Source organism: Lepeophtheirus salmonis, chromosome 4, assembly GCF_016086655.4.
Source record: "Lepeophtheirus salmonis chromosome 4, UVic_Lsal_1.4, whole genome shotgun sequence".
Taxonomy (NCBI): domain Eukaryota; kingdom Metazoa; phylum Arthropoda; class Copepoda; order Siphonostomatoida; family Caligidae; genus Lepeophtheirus; species Lepeophtheirus salmonis.
The window spans coordinates 52,368,462-52,391,116 of record NC_052134.2 but is presented as its reverse complement, the minus strand read 5'-3'; the positions used below and the strand labels follow the sequence as shown (position 1 = coordinate 52,391,116).

General features: G+C 31.7%; 1 protein-coding gene across 1 annotated transcript in view; it reads right to left on the bottom strand.

The window, feature by feature from the left end:
• The window catches only part of LOC121116187 (uncharacterized), a 63,962-nt gene that overhangs the window by 22,710 nt on the left and 18,597 nt on the right, over positions 1-22,655 (bottom strand). Inside the window, exon 2 of the mRNA XM_040710427.2 lies at positions 12,454-12,682. Coding sequence (XP_040566361.1) covers positions 12,454-12,682 — 229 coding nt within the window. The remainder of the gene's footprint in view (positions 1-12,453; positions 12,683-22,655) is intronic.

The window sequence follows — 22,655 nt, the reverse complement described above, 5'->3', positions numbered from 1 at the left end:
CCAAGTCATTTTTAAGGATGTTTTGAGCATAACATCAGTCACATTCATCTTCTTGGTTATTCCAGGAATCGTCATTACTGGATTTCCAGCAAGGCGGGTTTTGACTCACATAATCATGGCAGAGTTTCTGGTCTTCCACAGAATTTTTGATGACTTTTCCATGGGTTTCAAATGGTTTTTTATATTCCATACACGTTTATTTTGCCTCTCATTTTGTCGTCTTTGAAGATACATCCAATATTTATGAATAAAAACAATTGCAAATGATTATTAGGATATAGCACAACCTCACTTTAAAAAAAAGAAGAAGATATCCCTTCGAAACTCGTGTTGTGAGCATTTCTTTAAGTGCAAACTTAAATATGACGTATGGGGTAAGCATTGCTCACTATGGCTCAAACTTCACATTTATTCGTATAACATTTTTGAACACTGTCCTCCACATATTTTGAAAAAAAGTAAATTTAGGGGCCACTCTAATATATATCTATATATCACTGTCATGTTGTTGTTCCTATTAGTAATAGGTATGTTGTTTTATGTTCTCTCTCTTTCTTGGGAAGGTTGATTAGGATTTATGATACTTCACGTACATAATATATTTATATATGAAGATATGTAAATCATTTGTTGAGATATTTTGTTGTATTTTGTTGTTATATAAAAGCATAATAGTCTTATGGCTTTAAATACTACTTATACATCATATTTATGCCTATCTAAATATCTGCCAACTAATGGACTATCATCTAAATGGTGTTGCTACTAATGGATTTATATAAGTTAGTGATATATCACATTTGCATACATGGATAATGATTATTCATATTTTAAATATATATTCTGTGTAGATCTGTAGAAAATATGACCCAAAACGCTGGTGGAATTTATTCTTCTCATACATGTAAAATGTAAATATAGGGATCAAATTGTCGCCTACTTTAAACCTTGATAACTTGACGACGACATTATCAAATAAAAAAAACCGGTTACCAAATAGGAAAGCTATTCTCGCCAGCTGACGATACGTAGTTCAGTTAGCATTATGCCGTCATATTATGAGGAGATAAAGAGCTATAAGTGGAACGAGGAGCTTTCGAGGTCCGCCGTAGTCATGGCATTGGTTAATAATGGAGGTGAAATCTCCAATTCAACGATTGCTTCAACCTTAGGAGTGAATTTACAGACTGTTCAGCGTATCTGTAAGAAGCTAGAGGACACCTGGGATGTTGATGCCACCATAAAGAGGGCACCCAAGGAGGAGGGCGCCGACAGGAAGGTCAGGGACCCCGACTTTGTCGACAAGGTGAAGAAGATGGTTGAGGATGACCCTACCAGGTCCATCAAGGCCATGGCGAGGGATCTGGGCTGCCATGAGAAAACAATAAGGGACTGTGTATCTGAGGATTTAAGGTGCAGGAGCTACAAGATGCAGGTGGGCCAGATCTTGACCCAGAAGGCAAAGGACAACAGGCTGATGAAGTCAACAAAATTGCTCAACAAGCATGTAGAAAAATATTTTGGCGACAATTTAATCCCCGCCTCCTTTATATGTAATTGCTCAGTAATTTTGCCTAAAACTATTTTGCCTCAGGACATTTTGCCAGTGAATTAATTTTCTCATTCCAAGGACGGACATCACTCAAAGGACTGCAGTCTTTTAGCATCTTTTAGACAAATCCAACTTGTTATATATTTATTTGTAGGGAAACGTATTCCTTCTCCCGGACTAATTTATCAATTTATTCTCATTAAATAATATATGTATTTAGCTATTTTTTGCTCATAAATTTATTACAATAATTAATTAATAATAGTATATTGCATTTGTATTTTGCAAAATATTGCAAAATAATGCAAATGCAATCTATAATATATGAGTATGATTGTAAATATATTATTATAAATAAATATCTACAATCTACATATATTTATGATATTGTTTTATAATGGCAGGATTTATGATTCTTTATGCCTCTATTTTGAATCTCGTTACGTACAGGGATACTAAATATTCACAACCCAACTTCTTTTTAATCCTTTTTACATGCATATTTCTCTATATTAATAGATAGAGCTGTATAGAATATGATCCTCTGTCAGTGTGCTAAAAATAAGTAAATGAAAATAAACCTGCGTAACCTGACAACTGGAAGAATGTTTTTGAGGGGAGCAGCTTGGTTGTTCAGATATTAGCAGCTGTGACAAGGGGGGGAAAAGGAAATTTTCAAAAATCCACAAAAAGAACATCGGCTGGAATTATTCCGATGTCGCTCTTCGATTTTACTTTTAGTCCAGGAAGGACTTACAATTGTAATTCTGCACCAAATTCTTAAGATTACTTTTCTTCCTGTATGAGTGCACACAAATATTTTCCCAGGTTTGATTTATAATTGTATGTAGTAGAAAATGAAGTTCACCCCTCAGGAATTAAATTATAACAATGACAGCTTAGGAAAAGGAGATACATTGTTCAGTTTGCCAGCTCCAAAAAACAAAAACGGACGAGCTATAAACTGCTTACGATTAGCATCATTAGGCAAGTTGATATCTTTGTAAGGGGGGAAGAGCGCGAGGAGAAGGCTGGAGCGAGACATATGATACACATGAATTAGACCCTTGTTAATATCAGCTCCCTGTTAAATGATTCTGAGGGGAGAAAATGAATTACTTATTAAAAATATTGTAACTAAATTTAAATTTATATATAACTATTTCATTACGAACTTATAAAATAATTTACACCAAACATAGGCAGTAATGAATTCTTCGGAGGGAGAAGTTAAGAGCATGATGACCTACTAAATAATGAACAAAGAAGAAGAAAGAGCACACGCAACAGCCGTTTTTCCTTTTCTAATCTTTAAAGATAGTTTTTTCATGACAAACTCCTCAACTCTAATCATCATCGGAAATATTCAAGTATACTACACGGCCCTAACCAACAAAAAAGTGATGAAGCCATGTAGTTTAGTGAACAAGGAGTAATTCTCTTGAATTCAATCTGCGTAGTTCGATACTCAGCCGCCCCTAGAGAAGAAGATATATATATATATACATAATAAGTGCGCAGAAAACTGCCTCTGAAAGATTGCTTGGAGGAAAATTACCCCCGTATTTTGTTCACACTTAATGATGAATAATAACACATTATAAATTAAATCCAATCTTCTAAGAAATGGATCGAGAGGATTTGTACGTAGGGGGGATAAATAGCTTAGGGCCTGTTAAAATATGGTTAAATACTTTACGTCTTAGCATTGGTCATTAGTGTCCCAGTCGTAGTGTGGGTTTGTTAAAAAACACCACCAATTCATCCAATACATTCAAGGAACCCTTCTAAGAGCACAAACTAATTCTAAGCCCTCAGTTAGTGCGGTGTATTTGAGGGTATCACTGGATCCTTAAAAACCCCAGCCGAAGCATCAAATATATCCAAGGAACCTCTATAATATCAATAAATAGTTACAATCCCTGGGGATGTGCAGGGTACTTGAGGGTACCCCTGGATCTTTTAAAAACAACACCGAAGCATCACATACATCCAAGGAACCCCTCTAACACCAAAAAATATTTTAAGGCAAAAATGAGGGTAGTGTAGTTTTTAGCAATCCCACACCACCTGTGGACGAATCTGAGGGTATTCAACTATATTTTAAGAGGTCCTGAGCTATTTATCTTGAACAAAGGAACTATTGAAACCCAAAGCTGCTATTATTGTTCCTAAGTGAGAGAGAACATATGAGTATGATGTAATCCTTAATGAAAGAGTTCATATCGAAGGAGAAACAGGAGATTATTATATATTGCTCTAAAGATTTAAATTACAAAACTGTACAAAATACAGGACAGGCTAATGTACAAAAGTATATATCTCAACAGTTATTCAATTTGTAATATGAAGATGTTGATAAAGAAACAGAAAATGAAAATAATCTTTGTTTGCGATATATATATATAAATATATTTTAATTGAAAATGTGTCAGGAACAGAAATATTCTTGTGTCTATACATTTAGTATCTTATACCCACTTCTTGTAATTAAAATATCAAAGCAAAATATTTTCCACATGATTAAAGTACTATGTATACTCAATTAAATGCTTAGTTAGACTAAGAATAATTTATCAGAAATTCAATCAATTCAATATTTTGGTAAAATATGGAGAAAAATATGATAAAAATAAAGTTTTGAGTAGACATACAAATGTTTTCCCCATTAATAACTTACAGGGTGGTACCTCAGTACTCATCATTATTAGTAATCTAAACGGAGCATTTTGGGTATGCTACAAGAAAAAGCAAACGAAAATTAACATTAAACCCTCTGAACTTGAATAATGATTTGGAAGTGAGCAACTAAGCTGTTATGACGTTTCATTAGATTAGCTAAAATCAGCTGTGGAAAAGGTGAGGAGGGAGGAGAAGGAAATAAACAAGGACGTCGGCAAAATTACACCGATGTCGATCTCCAATTCTACTCTGAGTCCAACAAGGACTTGCAATTATAACTCTGAAAAAAATATCAAGTTTAAGCTCCGTCTTCTATGAGCGCACATGAATGTTCAATCAGGTTTCGATTATAATTGAATGAAGTAGAAAGTTAGGGGGATAAAATCCAACTAGGGGGTTCCTCAGGAGATGGGCTGAAGGGTCTGCAAGCCCTCCAATATTAAAGATTCTTTGCTTTATTTCTGGAAACTTTTTTGGTCAAGATGAAAAAATTTAATATTTGATATATAATTTTGAAACATTTTGTGAAGAGCTTTGGATTTAAAAAAAAATTTAATATTTAAAATTCCGTTTTTGAATTTTTTTTTTCAAAATATATTATTTTAGGAATTTAAAAAAGAAAAAAAAATAATATTTTGTGATTTGAACTTTTTTTTTTTTGTACTTTTGAATTTATTTTTCCAAAAATTTAACATTCTAATATCATTTTTTTTGTAATTCAACAATTTCTACACTTTTTATTCAATATGCCCCCTCCATTCTCAATGATTGCGTCAATACGGAGACGAATCGAAGCACAGCTGACCTATATGAAGTACAAGAACACGTTTTTCCACTCCTCCGTGATCATGGCCTTCTGGCCATCGACATTCGAGTAAGAAGTGTTGTTCTTCTGGCCCTCTAAGACGCTCCAAACAACCAAGTCCAGAGGTTCGACGTCGGATGAAGACAAAGGCCAGAAGACAGCCATGTTCTCCCTTCAGAAATGCGGCACTTTCGTGGACGTGTGTGTCGTGTCGCCGTTTTGGGTAAACACGGCGGGATACGTTAAAGGTTCCCTCTACCTGAGATCTTGATTCAGCCAAGAAGCGATCATTTATCATCTTCAGAATATCTCCATGGGATCGACTTGAGCGCAGAAGAGATCGCACACCCATTTTGCGTGTTACTACACATTTTTCATCCCACTAAAACAGAACAAAGCTCAAATTGTATGTAGCTTTTTGTCAGATTTTTAAAACTGAGACTAGACAGTCTCGAAGAAGATTCTAATTTTGAAGTCCTCATTCTGTATATTAAGAGATTCCTCTTTATGAATGAAAGAAACTACATAAAATATTGCACGCGTATCAGGTCATATTTTCTACAACTTTAGCTATGTGTAGAATTACATCTATTTTTAATAAAAAGTAATGTTCAAATAATTTACATTTAATAAATGTTTATAAACCTAAACATATTAATATGTTTATTTATACACATATATATATATAAATTTTTTACATTAAGTCCTCTCCTTTCATCTCCCAGGAGAAATATAATTGATTAAAAAAAACTTCAGAGAAAGTTTCTTCTTCTTTGCCCCCCCCTATTACTTCAAAACTTCCCTCCTGTCAATTTCAGTCCCGTTCTCACTCGGGTTTCAAAGAATTTATCGAACTATGTATGTTCATATAATATTATTCAATGTTTGTTTTTTTAAAGATACTTTCAACCATTTTATGTAAAAAAACTAACGATTATTTATACCACACATAAAAACGCAGGTGCGTCCATTGAGTGTGAGCTGGAGGGGCTTTAACCCTCCTCAAATTTAGATTTTTTGCTTTTTAGAGTAAATTTTTATATTTGAAATTTAATTTTAGAAATCTTTAAAAAAAAAAATTTTTTTTTCTATTTAAAAGTTGGTTTTTTAATTTTTTTTTTCAAAAATATTTCATATTTAGAATTAAATGATTGAAAATTTTTTCCAAAATTTAATTTGTTATTTTTTGTTCCTAAAATAAAGTTAATTTTTGGTGTTAAAAAGAGGACAAATTCCAGAGCCTGCCCCTTCCTCAATTATGATCCTATGGACTCCCCTGAAGCGTTGAATGTTCATACTCATATTTAAAGACTAGAAATGAGAAAAGGGTCGAAGTACCGGCGAGTGTTAATTAAGAAAAAGTATTATGAAAAAAGACTTGACAACCCTAATAATTTGAAAAATGTCTAGGGAAAGAGCAGATTAACTTTCAAGACGTTTCATCAGATTAACTGCAAGTAGTTACAAGAGGAAATTATTATACACAAATCCCACTTCGTATCAAACTCGGACATAGACAAGACTCACTTCGATGTCGATCCACAACAAAAATCAACAACTTACACTTAAAATTTATATCTCCACCACAAATACGCAGTGTCCATCATGGGCAATTACTTTGATTTAGTTGTTCTTCCTTTAAGAATGAAAAAACTCTCAGATTGCGAGCGAAAAAAATAATTTTGCCTTCGTTTTAGGTCATATTTTCTACAGATTTTCCCCTTTAAAACGTTGCCTTTTTTTACTTTCTGTTGATAAAACTAAGAAACAGTTGGTAAGAATGTATTAGGTCCATCAGTAGTGTAAATTATTTATTATCAATAACAAATCGCTCGTAGAATGAAAGAGATAAACTAGAGAGTAATTGAGGATGTCCTCTCTCACCTCAACAAAAGTCACATCCCCTTCTATATATTCTCTAACCAATAATTCTATCCTTCCTATTTTCAATATTCAAACGTATTAGCCCAGTACTTGCCAAATTGAAACTATGATCTATTACGGGATTTATCCAAGGAGTGAAGGCCTATAAATGTTTCAAATTAAGTGTGATACCCAGAGGTTAAAAAAATATATAATTTCAAGTTCACATTTTTTTAATTCAACATAATTATTCATTTACCAAATATTTCATCATTATTCTTTTATAACCCGGGAGAGAGAACAATAAGTATAGAATAATCACTATTGCGTCAAAGTGGAAGAGGAACTCCAAGGATTTGTTATAGAGTTAGGTATGAGTGATTGCTGGACCTGGAGTAAAATTGATCTTCAACATCGTTGTAAATCCTGCTTCTATCATTGCAAGATATGGAGTAGGATTTGTGTTTATTACCGTCCTCTTACGGCTGATTGCTGCTAATTGAATGAAACGTCATCATAGCTAGGCTTCTCTACTCCCAAACATTCTTCAAATTGTTGGGGTGACCACGTCAATTTTCAGTTTCTTTTTTTCTACGAGGGTGTGACGTCAATTATGAGACAATGTAATCGTACACAAGATTAAGATAGTGTTGTCTATTTTCTAATTCACCCATTTGAAAGTTGGAATAACTAATAAAAATTCTAAGTCGAACAAAAAACATTAGAGATCCCAATTATTCAATAAAAAAAAAAAAAAAAAAAAAGTTGATATATTTTTCAATAACAGATATAAAATGTGATACTATTAGTTTGATGAACGTCAAGTAGTTTCAAGTATTACTTTAATTAGATATGGTACTTCAAAGATTTACAATAACATAATAATAATAAATAAAAAAATTAGCAATTGCGAATTTTTCATTTATTTGATTTCTGTTCAAAATTACATTTTTTGTATAATTTAATTTAAAGCCTTCCATCTAAAAATAAACTGATTATCTACACATCAATTCCTCATATTTCATCATTCAATTTTGAATTAATAATAACTATAAGATTGAAACAAGATTGCATCAATCAATTCAACACCATTTTACAAATACTCTTCAAAATCTTTTGAATTGAGTTAAAAAATTATCTATAATACAATCAGTGTTTATATAATTTTGATTGTATGTAATTTTCAGTACACCACAAAATGTTTTTGTTGAGTACTAAAATTATAACAGTTATTCCGTTGAAATCAATTTGTTTTATTTAAAAGATAGTAAATAAATAAATCACGTTGTTATATTGATTGTATCTCGAAACCTTTTCTACAAACAACAAGAGAAAATGTCCAAAATCAGTTGGCTTATAGCCAACTGGTGTAAGTTACTTATGCTTATAACTAAAGTTGATATCTTTGTAATGAAAAAAAAGAAAAAAAAAAAAGAGCGCGAGGAGAAGGCGGGAACAAAAGAACAGAAAGAGCACACACAATAACTCTTTTTTTCTCCTATTTTTTAATATAGTTTTTTCATTACAAATTACTCAACTCTAGATATAACTATTGGTATGTCCGTTCCTTTTTATTCGGTTCAGTTCAGTCTAAATGATTCATGAGACCGATGCTGAAATAAAGACCAACACAACACTACTTACACCACATGGAATTATTATTTGATAATGATTAAAAATGTTTGACATCTTTTGACTAGAGCAAAATCAAATACAAGCAATACACCTTCAGAACATTGCAAGGAAAACAAAACTGCAGAAATTCGACATACTGGCAGGAGTTATTAAGCATCAACAGACATATAAAAACACATGGAACGACGAAGCTCCATGGAAAACGAGCTCAGGAGAAGTTAATTTCTTGAACTCAATGTGCGTAGGTTCCTGCCTCAGTCAATCCGATCAAATGTATATGGACTTCAAAGAAGATTCCAAGGTCAGTCAATGTAATACTATAAAGGTTACCTTTACTTAACCAGTGCAATTCCATCTGACCCATTAAAGGAACATTAAAAAAATTGCTAAAATATTATACATATATCAGTATTCATGAAGAGTGCACACTTTTTCAGGAAATACTATGTGTGAAAGAGTTATTCATTAGTGAACTATATTCGTATTATCTTGAAAGATCATGATCCAAAATAATATGACTTCTTCCATGATTTCGTGATTTGGTCCTTGTTCACTAAAAAGACAGATTCCAAGGGTTGGAATTATTTGACATTACTATCTAAGTGAGGATAAGGGCTTGTTGAAGCTCATACCGGGCCGTGCAAAATTATTTACCGATGATGTAAATATACTTTTTAAGAGGTTTGATGGCAACCAATCTGATTGTTTCGTATTGTTACTGTTAAAATAAACAAAAATCATTCCTGTGAGAGCGTAACAACTTCCACACGTGAGACCATGTCCAAACAGGAAACAAAGAGGATCGAAATTGCAGTCCTCCTCCGAGCGGGAGTGCCTCATAACAACATTAAGGAACAGGTTGGGGCCTCGTTGAAGACAATTTACAACGTGTGCAAGCCCTTGGAGGCTGGGGGGGATCTCAAGCATTCACCTTGGGCTGGCAGGAAGCCCACTGTCTCAACAAGGCAAGTAAACTCAGTGTTCAAGAGGACTCCCAACAGGTCCATTGCCGACATGGCCAGAAAGATGGGAACGTCGAGATCAATGTTTCAAGGGCATTGAAAAGGGATGGAGGAAAGTCTCTGAGGCGTACTGAACGCCCTCTGCTAACTGAACGTCAGCGAGAAGTCAGACTTGAGCGTGCCAGAAAATCTTGAATGATATCAAGAGCATCATCATTTTTTCAGATGAGAAAACTTTCGATCCTGTTTTCAACAGGCAAAATGACCGTGTTGTGAGCTTTGGAGATGCGCAAGATAAGCACCACTATGTGGCAATAACAAATCACCCTGCTTCGGTGATGATGTTGGGTCTGGTGGCCTCCAACAGGAAGGCCATGAAGCCAAGGTCCTTCCGTGGATCAAATCCATAGTCGGCAACTCTCCTTGGGTTTTTCAACAAGATGGAGCACCCGCCCACGCTTCCAAGAAAGCTCAGGAATGGCTCAAGGACAACATGAACTTTTGGCCAAGGACTACTGGCCCCCTCAGAGCCCAGATCTGAACCCACTACACTTCTCTATCTAGGCGCACGTGGAGACCAAGGCCTGCAAAAAACGACACAAGAACATAAATGCCTTAAAGGCTGCTGTCAACAAGACCTGGGCCTCCATGGACGCCGATTACATCCAGCAAGTCTGTGGCAGCTTCAGACGTCGCCTGACCAGTGTCATTGAGTCAAATGGTGGCTACATTGATTAAATTTGATCACAAACTATTTTATTATTCAAAAAATGTATGAATAATTGTTTCTCAAGTCATTCGAAATGTCATTATGTCTTCGATATGTTCTGAACAAAATCGGTAAATAATTCTGCACGGCCCGGTATATGAATTATTTCTGAAGAAACAGGATCACTGAGGAAGGAGACGAAATGTTTCTTATGAATACACAAAATAGATTCCCATATAAAAAGTCGTTTAGTCAAATAATTAATTACATCACCACCCTTAATCTGATCAGATCAATGACTTTTCTTTGCAGCTCAGAAACACTCAAGATGATTATTTATGTCAACCTATATTTTTGTTAAAATACGTGCTCTCTACGTATATAGTACTCTTTGGCTACAACTACGTGTTGCTATATTGTTATTTCTTATATTAAATGGTCACAGAGTTCTTCATTTTTTAGCACACTCTCAAAAATGAGGCCTCGAGGGGAAAACAGACAAACTTTGCTTCATTTAAATAGATACACTTTATGTCATATGTATTTGCGATAAAAAGAATTAAAATTAACTCAATATGGCTAATAAATTAGAGCCTCAAGAGCAGTGCTTCTCAAACTTTTTTTTTTAACTTCACGGCGTATGAAGTTATTTAACCAAATAACATTTAATTAATTTTTGGACTTATTTACTCATAAATAACAGAAATTTAACTTTTCTTTGACCCTGGCTATTCTCTTGATCGCACTATTACGCTGTAGCACACTGTCTGAGAAACACTGCTCTATAGATAAATAATCTTTAAATCAATAAAAAAACTATTGATTTATACTTCAAATATGCCCCTTTTGCTATTAAACAGATGAAAAATTGAGGCTTTATTCCACCCTCTCCCAAAAAAAAGTTCTATAACAAATAAGATTTTTATGTACATATATTAATTGTTTTTTCTGTAAATAGATTGGATCTATTTTTGAATAAAAAGTATACTCCTAGTCGTATTTCTAATAAAAGTGGATTTTCTGTAGGGATTGAATCCATTTTTATATGAACAACTCCTGGATATTTTCATGCTTAAAAAGGATTCCAAACTTGTTAAAGCTGTTAAAAATATTCTAAAAATTATATATATAAATACTGGAAAACTTGAAATGGGAGACAAACACTTTTAAGAAATGATATTCAACTCTGATGGTGCAATACAAATTTAACCAATCAACCTCTTTCTTTTAAGTGGCATGGCAATTATAGTAAACTTCATAACCTTTGTTTAAAGTCGCGGCACATTACAGTAGACTGAACTTTTGATTTACCAATTACTGTATACTAAACCAAAGTGTAAATCAAATTCGCTTCTATGCATTCCTTTTCTATTAACTTGCCTTATAATAAGGTATAAAGTGTTTTTTTAATTGATATTAATATATAGATAGAATAGACAAATATTCAAACAATCTTGACGAAACTTCATCAAGTGGCTTTAAGAATATTAAAAAACGTAAAATTTGTACCAATTATAACGTATTATAACAAAAACAGAGTTTTTTTTTGCAAGATATATGCAAAGTTCTATTATTTGGTTAAATACATTATTGACATTTTTGTGGAATATTAAACCTTCGTTAGTCAACATCATTTTTTAAAGGAAATTCGGTTTAAAGTTAACTTAAATATTAAGTGCATTTTATTTCTTAATACAAAGTTGAGATAACCTCCAAATTACACTACTTAATCCTATCAAGATTTGATTTTGGGAATCATTAATATTTAATTTGGGGTTATATTAGTTGAAATAATATAATTTCATTTTTTATAAAAAACTTCTATGAAATATTAATTACTTTTAACGAACTTTTGGTACTAAAAATGTACTTTGATTGAGTCTCATATATGGAATAACAGCTGATATTACGTTTGTAGCAATGCATATACCTTAAATGGAAGAAAAGGAGAAAAAAATAAAACAAAAGAAGGACTTAAAAGCGAACAAATATATCCAATAAACCGAATCCTAATTAACAATTGCGAATTGTTCCACGAAAATAAATTGCATTTATTTTAAAATATGTTTCAGGAGCATATTAATGGAGTTTTCAGCTTAAAAATATATTTTAAACAGATTTTAAGCCATTTCATCAAAATTGGGGTGCAGAAAATCCCATTTCACTAAAGACGGGTTTAAGGAACTGCAGTCCTATGGACCAACACAACACATAATTCCTATATCGAATAGTGAATCATAGTTACCTCTATTTTTCCTTCTTAGTTCATCAATTTCTCGATGGAGATCCGATAACAACCTTGCATGCTTCTCTTTGAGGAACTCAATGTCCGAGCTAAAAGTTACATGATTAAAGGAGTAGGGACGAGACAGCTCATCCTGATTCCCCTCTCCAGCCCCTTCTTCTTCGTCTTCTTCTTCATGGACTTCGACAAAGGACTCTGTAGTGGAGGATGACGTTTCAGACTCGCTGTTCTGTAAGTAAGAAAAGTTGATTTTAAAAACAGTTTTATCACCAATTGATTATATGTATGTATATAAAGGGGCGTTGTTAGCTCAAAGGCGGTCGCAAGGGGTGGGCTCGAGAGCTCAGAGCCCCCCAAATGAATTTTTTCCCCTCTTTAATAGAAAATGTAGTATTTGAAATTTTGTTTACAAAAAATTTAATATTTCGAATTTAATTAAATTTTTTAATTCATTTTTTTACAAAAAATTTAATAATTCGAATTTAATTAAACTTTTAAGTCTATTTTTTAACAAAAAATGTAATATTTCGAATTTAATTAAATTTTTTAGTTAATTTTTTTACAAAAAATTTAATAATTCGAATTTAATTAAATTTTTTAGTTTATTTTTTTACAAAAATTTAATATTTCGAATTTAATTAAATTTTTAAGTCTATTATTTAACAAAAATGTAATATTTCGAATTTAATTAAATTTTTTAGTTAATTTTTTTACAAAAAATTTAATTTTTCTAATATTTTTTTCTAAAAACTTTATTTTTTGTCAACAGTTGATTTTTGAATTTTTTTTCCAAACAATTTAACTTTTTTGAATATCTGCGGATTTTTGAATTATTTTTTTTTGAAAATTTAATTTTTTGAGAATAACTATAGATTTTTGACATTTTTTCCCTATAAATTTAATTTTAAGTGAAGAACTGTGGATTTTGGAAATTTTTTCCGGAAAATATGATATCAAAAATTTAATCTTTGTACTTTTTTTCAAAAAAATTCCAAAACCAACCAAAAAAAAAAAAAATAAAAATATATATATATATATATATAATTCTGCAGACGCCCTTTAGTGTTCATCTTTGGCTTAGTCCCAAAAATTATCAACACTCTAGTATAATTAATAACAAAAATAAATTAATTTTATGTACATACTACGAGAGGATACCCTGTTCCAGGGCAAAATTGTGGGAATAAAAACAAAAAATGAATGTAAAAGGAAATGGATAAAGAGAGGGACGAAACAGATAGAAGGAGATATTAATAGAAAGATAAAAGGGAAATTATTTAAAAATTGGCTTTTTGAGTAGAAGGAAGTTTTAGAACCACACTTGACAGGCTTTGGGGATTACAATTTGCGGGGAAATTCACAAATACCCTTTACTTTTTTATCATCGGCATCTAACCAAAGCCTTCCCGATTTGATATTGTTCTCTTGATCATGTCCTTCATCCCTAGAGGCATTCCCGTTTTATTTGGTCTCCCTGTGCACATTACTATCTGTATTTTTGCTATCAAAGGTTCTATTTTGAACAGTTCTAGGTGACCTGACTCAGTTGACACGAGCCAATCACCCTTCCTGACTCTGCAGTTCCATTTTTACTGTACCTTTTCCTTCATTCTATGGATTTATTGTTGGATGGACGGACGTAGGAAAAAGAGATGTTCTTAATTTTCAATCGCCCAGGCACAAAAAGAGGATTTTTTTCCCCAAGTGCCGATTTGTGAGCGTAGAGTGAGGTTATAACCATTCAATAATTTGCTAACATGAATCTTCAAAAAGGGGATGAATTTATGTAATTTAGCAATCTTTGTCTGTCAGTTGCAGTCTTATTTTTAAAAATGAGCGTGGGTACCTGAAGCTCAGCGCGTCATGTTAAAAAAAAATATAAAATTGTCATGAATGAAAGAAAAGTGATGAAAGATTATATTTTCTAGGCGAAATAATGCAATAAAATAGAGTAAATGTGATTGAAAGAAGACGAGATTAATTGAAAATTTGTCAAAAACCAAAAAAACAAAATAATAATACTGAATTTGGAGTTTGAAGAAAGCATCTTTTGAGTCATCACGATTAATATTATTTGTTGAGCTTGAGTGATTACAAGCCGAACCGACTTTTTTTTCCCTAAAAACTTTTTAATCGAATGGAGTCGAGTAGAAAATTAAAGACTCAAGTATGGTCGAACTTATTCGATAATTACCTCAACATACCCAAAAATAACTTTTATGTGGACAATTTATTTTTTTCTGTTGAAAAGTTGTCAGAAAACAATTGTATAAAGGGTCAAATTTCTCAAGAAATTCAAATCAAAAAGTATCGAACAACAAAAATACTAATGACAGATTCATGATCAGCGCTCACAGTCATGTATTAATGGAGTTGAATATATAGTACTGAAAAGATTTAAAAAAGTAAAATTGACTTGAGTCTAATTTCTCCCATCAACACAACACTTCTCTACACATACAGTGTACGTAAGCAAAAATGTAACATCGCGGACATGATGAAAAAAATAATCCAGAGCTCAAACGTGATTACAGTTAGCACCTTGTAATTTATTAACTAATGAAAAAACAGATATTTTTCCTTAAAAATCAAAATATCCACCTTTAGCCTTCAGCTAAACAGTATTTCTGTAAAGGGCAGCACATGCCATGGCCTCAATAACACCCCAAATCCCATTGTCAAGAGGACATATCTTGTGATGAAGGAGGCCACAATGTCCAAGCACAGAAATTGGCTAAATTCTCCCTACACCATGCTTAGGTTTCCTTTGACTTGTGGCCCGGGGCACAGACCTGCAGCTACACATAACTGCCCCCAGATAGTTGGTGTTAAGCCAGGGATTTACGGAGTTATTTATTAGGTACATGAAAATTTTGTTACTTAGTATTGAAGCTTTTTTCGAAAGAGAATGGCGGTATTCTCTTTCCATTCGAAGCCACAAGACCCAACACCATGACAGAGACAGGGTGCTTGGTGACATTGACAGGAAGGGGGCGTCATCATAGTTTGGTTCAGCCTCAGACACCTTCCTGACCCTCAAAACAGTGGAGACCTGTTCACTTCCATAATCTTTTCAACTTTACAAATAGAAACTCCCCCAGGGAGCAAATCAAGTACTCTACGTTTCTTCGACGCCATCATGAAACTGACTTTGTTTACAAAAAAAGTTGTATGGGGTAAAAAGGAAGGTCACCAAGACTCTTTTTTCAAAAAATATAAAATTCATTGCCCTAGGTTAATTTGATTGGAATTTATTCAAGTTTTCAGGCATGACTAATAAACACACTGTATCAGTGATATAAGTGGAAGAACCACTGACCTAGAACCAACAATAATAGATTATTTTGGCTTGTGCCAGTCCTTAATATACAATTTAAAATCGTTCTTTTTCCATCCCTAATTTTTTTAAATGTCTCAAACTTTATAGCACCCTTTACAAAGTATTATTTTCACAAATAGTATGTATATGTAATTAAGGACTTTAGTATAGCAATTTAACTATTTAGGTAATCTTTAAATATTCTTCATGTATGATAAATGGTTACCATTATTCTTAATTAGGTTTTCATTGATGTAATTATTATTTTTATGCACCAGTATTAATTTTGTCGGCTGTGACTAGAGAAAATATATTTGTCAACAAATGTTGTTTTAAATATGATTACGAGAAGAAAGAATTCTATTATAATGTTTCGTCTCATTAAAACAAAACTTTTTCTATTCTTGACAAAATAAAAACGAGACAGCGCGTGATGAAAACAAAACAAGACGAATGGAAATACTAAATAAATAGTATTGTAAAAAGCGACATCTTGCGATAAAAAAGATACTAATACGACAGTGAATCTACTCTAAGTAACAGGGGCGTTTCCTTAGTTAAACATGTTTTATAATACTATTTTTTTTTTCTTCAAAATTTTATATTATTTTCACTAGATTAACTTGAAAGAAAATAATATCAACATGATTGACTTATCATTAACCAACCACTGATTAATGAATTTTATAGTCAGTCTTGTTCTTCTTTGATTTATAATTGTATTCATTCAGTCGATCCATCATCCTTTGGGATTTCAAATATTATCTCAAAATGAAAGAGTTGATTAAAATACTACGTGATGATAATATTATAGTTATATCATTGTACAAAGTTCATATAAGTTGACCAATACAAATTTATCATTAGAAATGATGTTTTTCACCACTGGCAGGTCCATGGATGGAGCTTGTGCTCCTCCAGATAGTATTAGAACTAATGGACTATTCCTTTTTGTATGATTATTTAAACATTATTGTCCTTTTTACTTTTCCTCGGAATAACTCTATAATTGATCTTTATAATTAATACAACATCAACGCTCGAACAGATAATATTAAAACACGGTAATACGGCGAATATGTCATATGGAAAAATCTCCTCAAGGCAAAGGTACAAGTAGCAAAAGTGTTAGGCAGAAAAAATATTCTAGCAAAATTACTGGTTGTGATAAGGAAATAATGTCTAGTGATTTAAATCATGTGACTTTTTTTAGCTCGCCTGTTTTTTTGGAATAGGTAATCAGACAAAGGAATTTTCTTAGCAGCTGTAATTATGATTAAATTTCTGACTCTTGAGTATTGAACTTCCATTCCTAAACAGATTCAATTATATTAAAACCTGATTCAACATCCGTGTGTGCTCAAAAAAGACGAGGAAAAGTAATCTTGAGGATTTGTTGTGGAGTTATATTTGTAAGTCCTTGAGAGACTCAGCGTAGAATTGGGCATCAAATGAGTAATTCTTGCCATTGTCCCTACATATTTTTTTCGCTCTTTTTTTTTTAAGAACCCCATTATACACACGATTTTCATTCCTAGTTAGATCGGTTCTAATTTCTTGGGAAGAGTCCAGTTAATAAATGTTCCTTGAATAAAACGGAATAATATTCATTCACAAAGGAAGAAACACCTCAATGACGTCAAGATGGATCATCTTTTTCATTTTTTAAGGACTACAAAGTGAGATTGGACTAGCCTTTAATTGAACTGGATCACTGCCCTTGGTTCTAAATAAAACCTGAAATAACACTGGTCCAGAACGAAGTTAACCTAATTAGTTGAAATTATAACGGTCTAGGATTTCAAGACCGGAACCCAACACTAGTAATTCCTTGAAAAAGTTCAATCTGGACTTGTCATTTTGAAAAATTTTGGTCCTCATCGGCTTAGGCAGATGATTCATTCATGAGTGCTTCCTAATATACGTAGTGAACATTCGTGCAATGACATCATACGAAGTTTAAACCTTTCATGTTGTACAACTCCCAGACTGGGGTCACCGGAGAAGGTTGTCACAAAAAATCAATATATAATTTGTTCCCTCGTATGTGAATGGAAAATAGTTTAACCCTCAGAGTAATCCTTGCCAACGGCCTTGTTTAATTCCTTCTTTACTTCCTCCTTTGAAACAGATGATTGTTGCTGATCTCCTCCAAAATATTCTTCGTATTTTTAGGGTTAGGCTGTTGATTTTCGTATTCATTTTTTTAAACATCACCATATATATACGACTTTCATTACTAAATATTACCTATTACAAACGGAAACAATTCGTGGTAATTGATTCCCACCCTCCAGAGATTATTAGGTACTACACGTCATTTTTGCCAAAAAATAACAATTTGGGCTAGTTCTACAAACACCCAATCCATAAATTCAACCAAATAATGCATATTTGTAGGGACATTTGCAGGATTACAGCTGTTCACAAAAGACTACATTTTTTGTAAAAAAAAAATCAAAGATCAAGCAGAAAATTATTTTCTTTGGCAATAAATTAAAAAAATTGAAACAGTAACTTTTTGGGAAGAACATTATGAAAATAATGTTTCAAATATAAAACTCTTTGATAAAAATTTTCGAATATTAAACTTTCTCATAAAAAAAAATAATATTAAAAGTTTTGGGAAAAAATTTAAAATATTAAACTTTATTAAAATTCTTTTAAAAATCTACAGCTATTTACAAAAAAATTTAATTTCATGGAAGAAAATTTCAAAAATCTAAAGCTGTAAACACAAAAAAAATATATTATTTTTTTTCAAATATTAATAGCTATAAACTAAAAATTTGAAAATTAAAGTCTTTTTGAAAAAATGAAACGTCAAATATTAAATGTTAAAAAAAAAATTCAAATATTAAAATCCTTATTAAAAAAGTGCAAATTCAAATATTAAAATCCTTATTAAAAAATTGCAAATTCAAAATTAAAAAATCCACAGCTGTTTATAAAAATTAAATTTTTTGAAATTTTTTTAAAATATCAATAGTTATTCATATTAAATTTAATATTTTTGAAAAAAATTTCAATTTCGCTGACTTTAGTACAATAACTACATTTCATAGAGTTTTTTCTATGCGTACGTTCAATTAAGACGCATTTGTAAGATTCTGACCGGACCGGACGAATATTAAAATCTTGGGGGTGACACAAGTACTTTAATTAAAGTACTCTGCATCGTAATTGAATAAATATTTTCATTAAATATGAAAAAGTACAAGTAATTCCATCTACCAAATAAATTTTATTTGGTAGATGGAAAAATATATATTACTACTCACTGTATATTATATAAAAAGCGTAAAGAGATTGATTACTACCACTTCACTATGTGTGAAAAAATTAATCGTTGATTTAAGAAGAATTCTTCTTGCCTTTCCTTTTCTTCCTTCTCCTCCTCTTCCAAAAAAAATATAAATTACTTCACAGAATGATTATTATTTTCTTAAATATATCGTACATTTATATAAATGGTTTAAACCATTTATACATAGGGGAGACAGTATCAAAAAGCAATTGGTCCAAAAACTCCTAGGTGGTTTGACACGTCAAAATTTAACTCCAACCGTCTACCAGAAAGGGCTGTATCTTTCTTTAATATGGACCTTATAATCGATCCAACCCCGTTTAGTCCTTTCCATGTTATTCGTACAAATTTTAAAGTGCCCTCTACTAGGCATTATTTTCAATAGTATGTATTATAGTCAATGGTGTCCGCCGGATTATAATTTGATGGGGCTTGTTTTTTTGATTTTTTTTGTAAAAAAATCAAAAAGTAAATTTTTTTGGAAGTTTTGAATTTTGTGTAAACAAATCTGAAGAGTAATTTTTTTTGGAAACTAGTTTTAAAAGTTAAATTTTATGGAAAAATCCAAAAATGAAATTTAAAATATTAAATAATAATAAATAAAAATTTTGTACAAAAATTTCAAAAATCCATAGGTCTGCACAAAAAAGTTATTTTCTATTATGAAATTTTTCGGATAAAAATTTCCTAAATCCATAGTTGTTGATAGAAAATGAATTTTTTGTCAATAATTCAGGGTTGTTCACAAAAAATTAACTTTTTTGGGAAAAAAAAATTGATAAATTAAATTAAATTTCAGATGTGAAACTTTTTACCAAAAACCAGAAATTTCTTAATTGGTGTGGGGCGGGGGGAGCGGGGCTACAGGTCCTTCAGTCTTCTCAATGTGGACGTTCTTTCCTAACTACTCAATTGAATTTTCTTCAGGTCCTCATTTTTCTAGAGTGTTAGCAAATGCTGCACCTATCTAGCACTTAGCTTTTTCATCCCCAAATTTTCAGATAATATCCAATGTACATCACTCTTTGAAGTGCCTATAATGTCTGGTAGCTCGTACAATTTCAGTCGACAATCCATCAGTACTGCTATATAGATATTTCTTCAAATTTCTGAAGTCATCATCTGATTTGGTCGACCACTTTGATGCTCGTCTTGGAAGATCATGTGGCCTCGTTTAAACTAAGCTACACCAAATTTTTACTTTTGTAAGCTAAGGAGTAGACTCACCCAGAGTCAAATACAGTTCCACTTATGTGTATATTGATTGGGCTGAGGCCTTTCAAATAAAATTATTGCATCACCTCATTATAAACAATTTTCTCCATTTTTACAAATTCACTGACAACGTTGACTATTGATGGCTTCTGAACAAATACTAAGCAACATGGCGCCTTCAAACTTTAGACTTATGCTTTATAGATTGTGTTCTTTTTATTACAGTGATTTGTTCAAAAACAACTACCGCCATCTCTTAGCCACGCTGGTTACGTCAGTTTACCTATTGAATGAGTTTCATAAAAGTTTAAGTATCCTTCATATAATAATTTTACCATTATTCTGTATTTATTTTAAAGGGGATATTATTCATATATAAATTGGTGAAAATTGATGTTATCATGACGTCACTATCGAAAAGGCCGTCATTTAGCAATTACTAGTATTTTTTCCTGGGAATATGAATCGTGTTTCCCCGGGATTGATCGTGATTTTACTTTGGAAATCTCCATATTTCATAACATAAGCTACTTTGAAGTAATTTATACAGTGAGGGTTAAATATCTATTAAATGCTTCTAGTACACTTTGCCGAAAACTTTATTGTCGAAAGTCACTTTTGCCGAACAGACACCTTACTATAACAAATAGCCCCTCCAGCCCACCCCTTCCGAACGCCCCTGCTAAATGAATCAATTATTAATTAATCTACGCTTATTCATTGCATTTTGTGGCAAATAATTTTACATTCCATTTAGAAGGGGCGTTCGAAAGGGTGGGCTGGAGGGGCTGTTGCCCCTTCCCCGAATTTAGAAATTTTTGGATTGTTACTTGTTACTTTTTCTTGATCAGGATGAAAAAAATTTACGAGAAAATATGGGTAAAACATTTTTTTTAACGATTTATTTGATTAAAAAAGGTCATTTGGGAATATTAAGCAGAAGAGCAAAAAATTAAATATTTGAAATTTTTCTCCAAAATAATTTAAGTTTTTGTAAATAGCCATAGATTATTTAGGTTTTTTCTTCAATAAATTTAATTTTTGTGTGATTAGCTAATGATTTTTGGTATTTTTTCCCTATAGATCTAATTTTAAATTGTATAATTATATATAATTGTGTAATTTTTTTTTTCGAAAAATTTAATTTGATGTGGATTCATTTAAAATCTATAACAAAAACAATGAAAAACTTAGTACATTTATAAAAAAAATGTTGTTCCTTTAATGAAATACTTTTATTCCTGAAAAGTAATTTTATCAAAAATCTCATATAAAAATTGGCAAAGATTTTTTGTCGTCACGATGCTCTGCCGTAGATTATACAATCGTGATGTTCATTTTATGGCTGTATCTTTTTTTACGTTCGAAGAAATGGCGTGTTGTAGTGATGTGTCATTGGCAAACCTAACACCTCTATGGGCCAGCTCTTTGAAGTGAACAACGGAAGCTGGTTCACCCCAAATGATGGATTTACTGCCAAAAAAATTTCATCAGGATGAAATTTGAAGCAAAAATAAAGGGCACCTTTATTAAGAGGGAACTTTTTTTGTGTTTTTTTTAATCAAAAAGGTCTTTCGGACAAATTATACATCAGAGAAATAATTTTTTTAAATTTTTTCCAAAAACAATATGAAGAACATTTTGGGAGCCAAAAGAGCCTAGCTCTTTTTATTACGCTGAGCTGAAAAAGCCGGTTCTCTAAAAAGAGTATAGTGTGTTGGAATCCTTTATTGTTAAAACTGTTCCCGTCTCCCCTACCCCTAAAAAATAAAATAAAATTTTGTTATAATGTATAAATCTTTTATTTAAACTATTACAATTTATATAATCGTTATTAAACTTTCTTTCCCCTCTGTTCTTTCCTCCCTAATATTCAAAAACTTCAAAGCCAAGAAAATGAAGCAACAATAACAACATCAATTTAAATCACTAAACAACATTTCAATACTTAACCAAGGTCGACTTTCTAGGCAAACAAACTGTACATTGTAGAAAAACATACGTATAAGTTATTATTAGGGGCGTTCGCAGGATTATATATATACGTTTTTTTTTGGGTGGGAGGGCTGGGTTTTTTGAATTTATTTTAAGAAAAATCAAAATTTTAGAAAACAATGTGAAAAATTAAATTTCAAATACTAAATTTTTTTGGAAAAAATTATATAACCTATTGTTATTCACAAAAAAAAAATTCAAATACTAAATTTTGTAGAAAAAAATCCACAGCTATTCATAAAAAAAAATAATTCAAAAATCCACCGTTGTTTACAAAAAAAAAAAAATTATTTGAAAAAAAATTTCAAAAATTAATATAAAAATATATTATTTTTTGAAAAAAATAATCAAATATTAAATTTATTA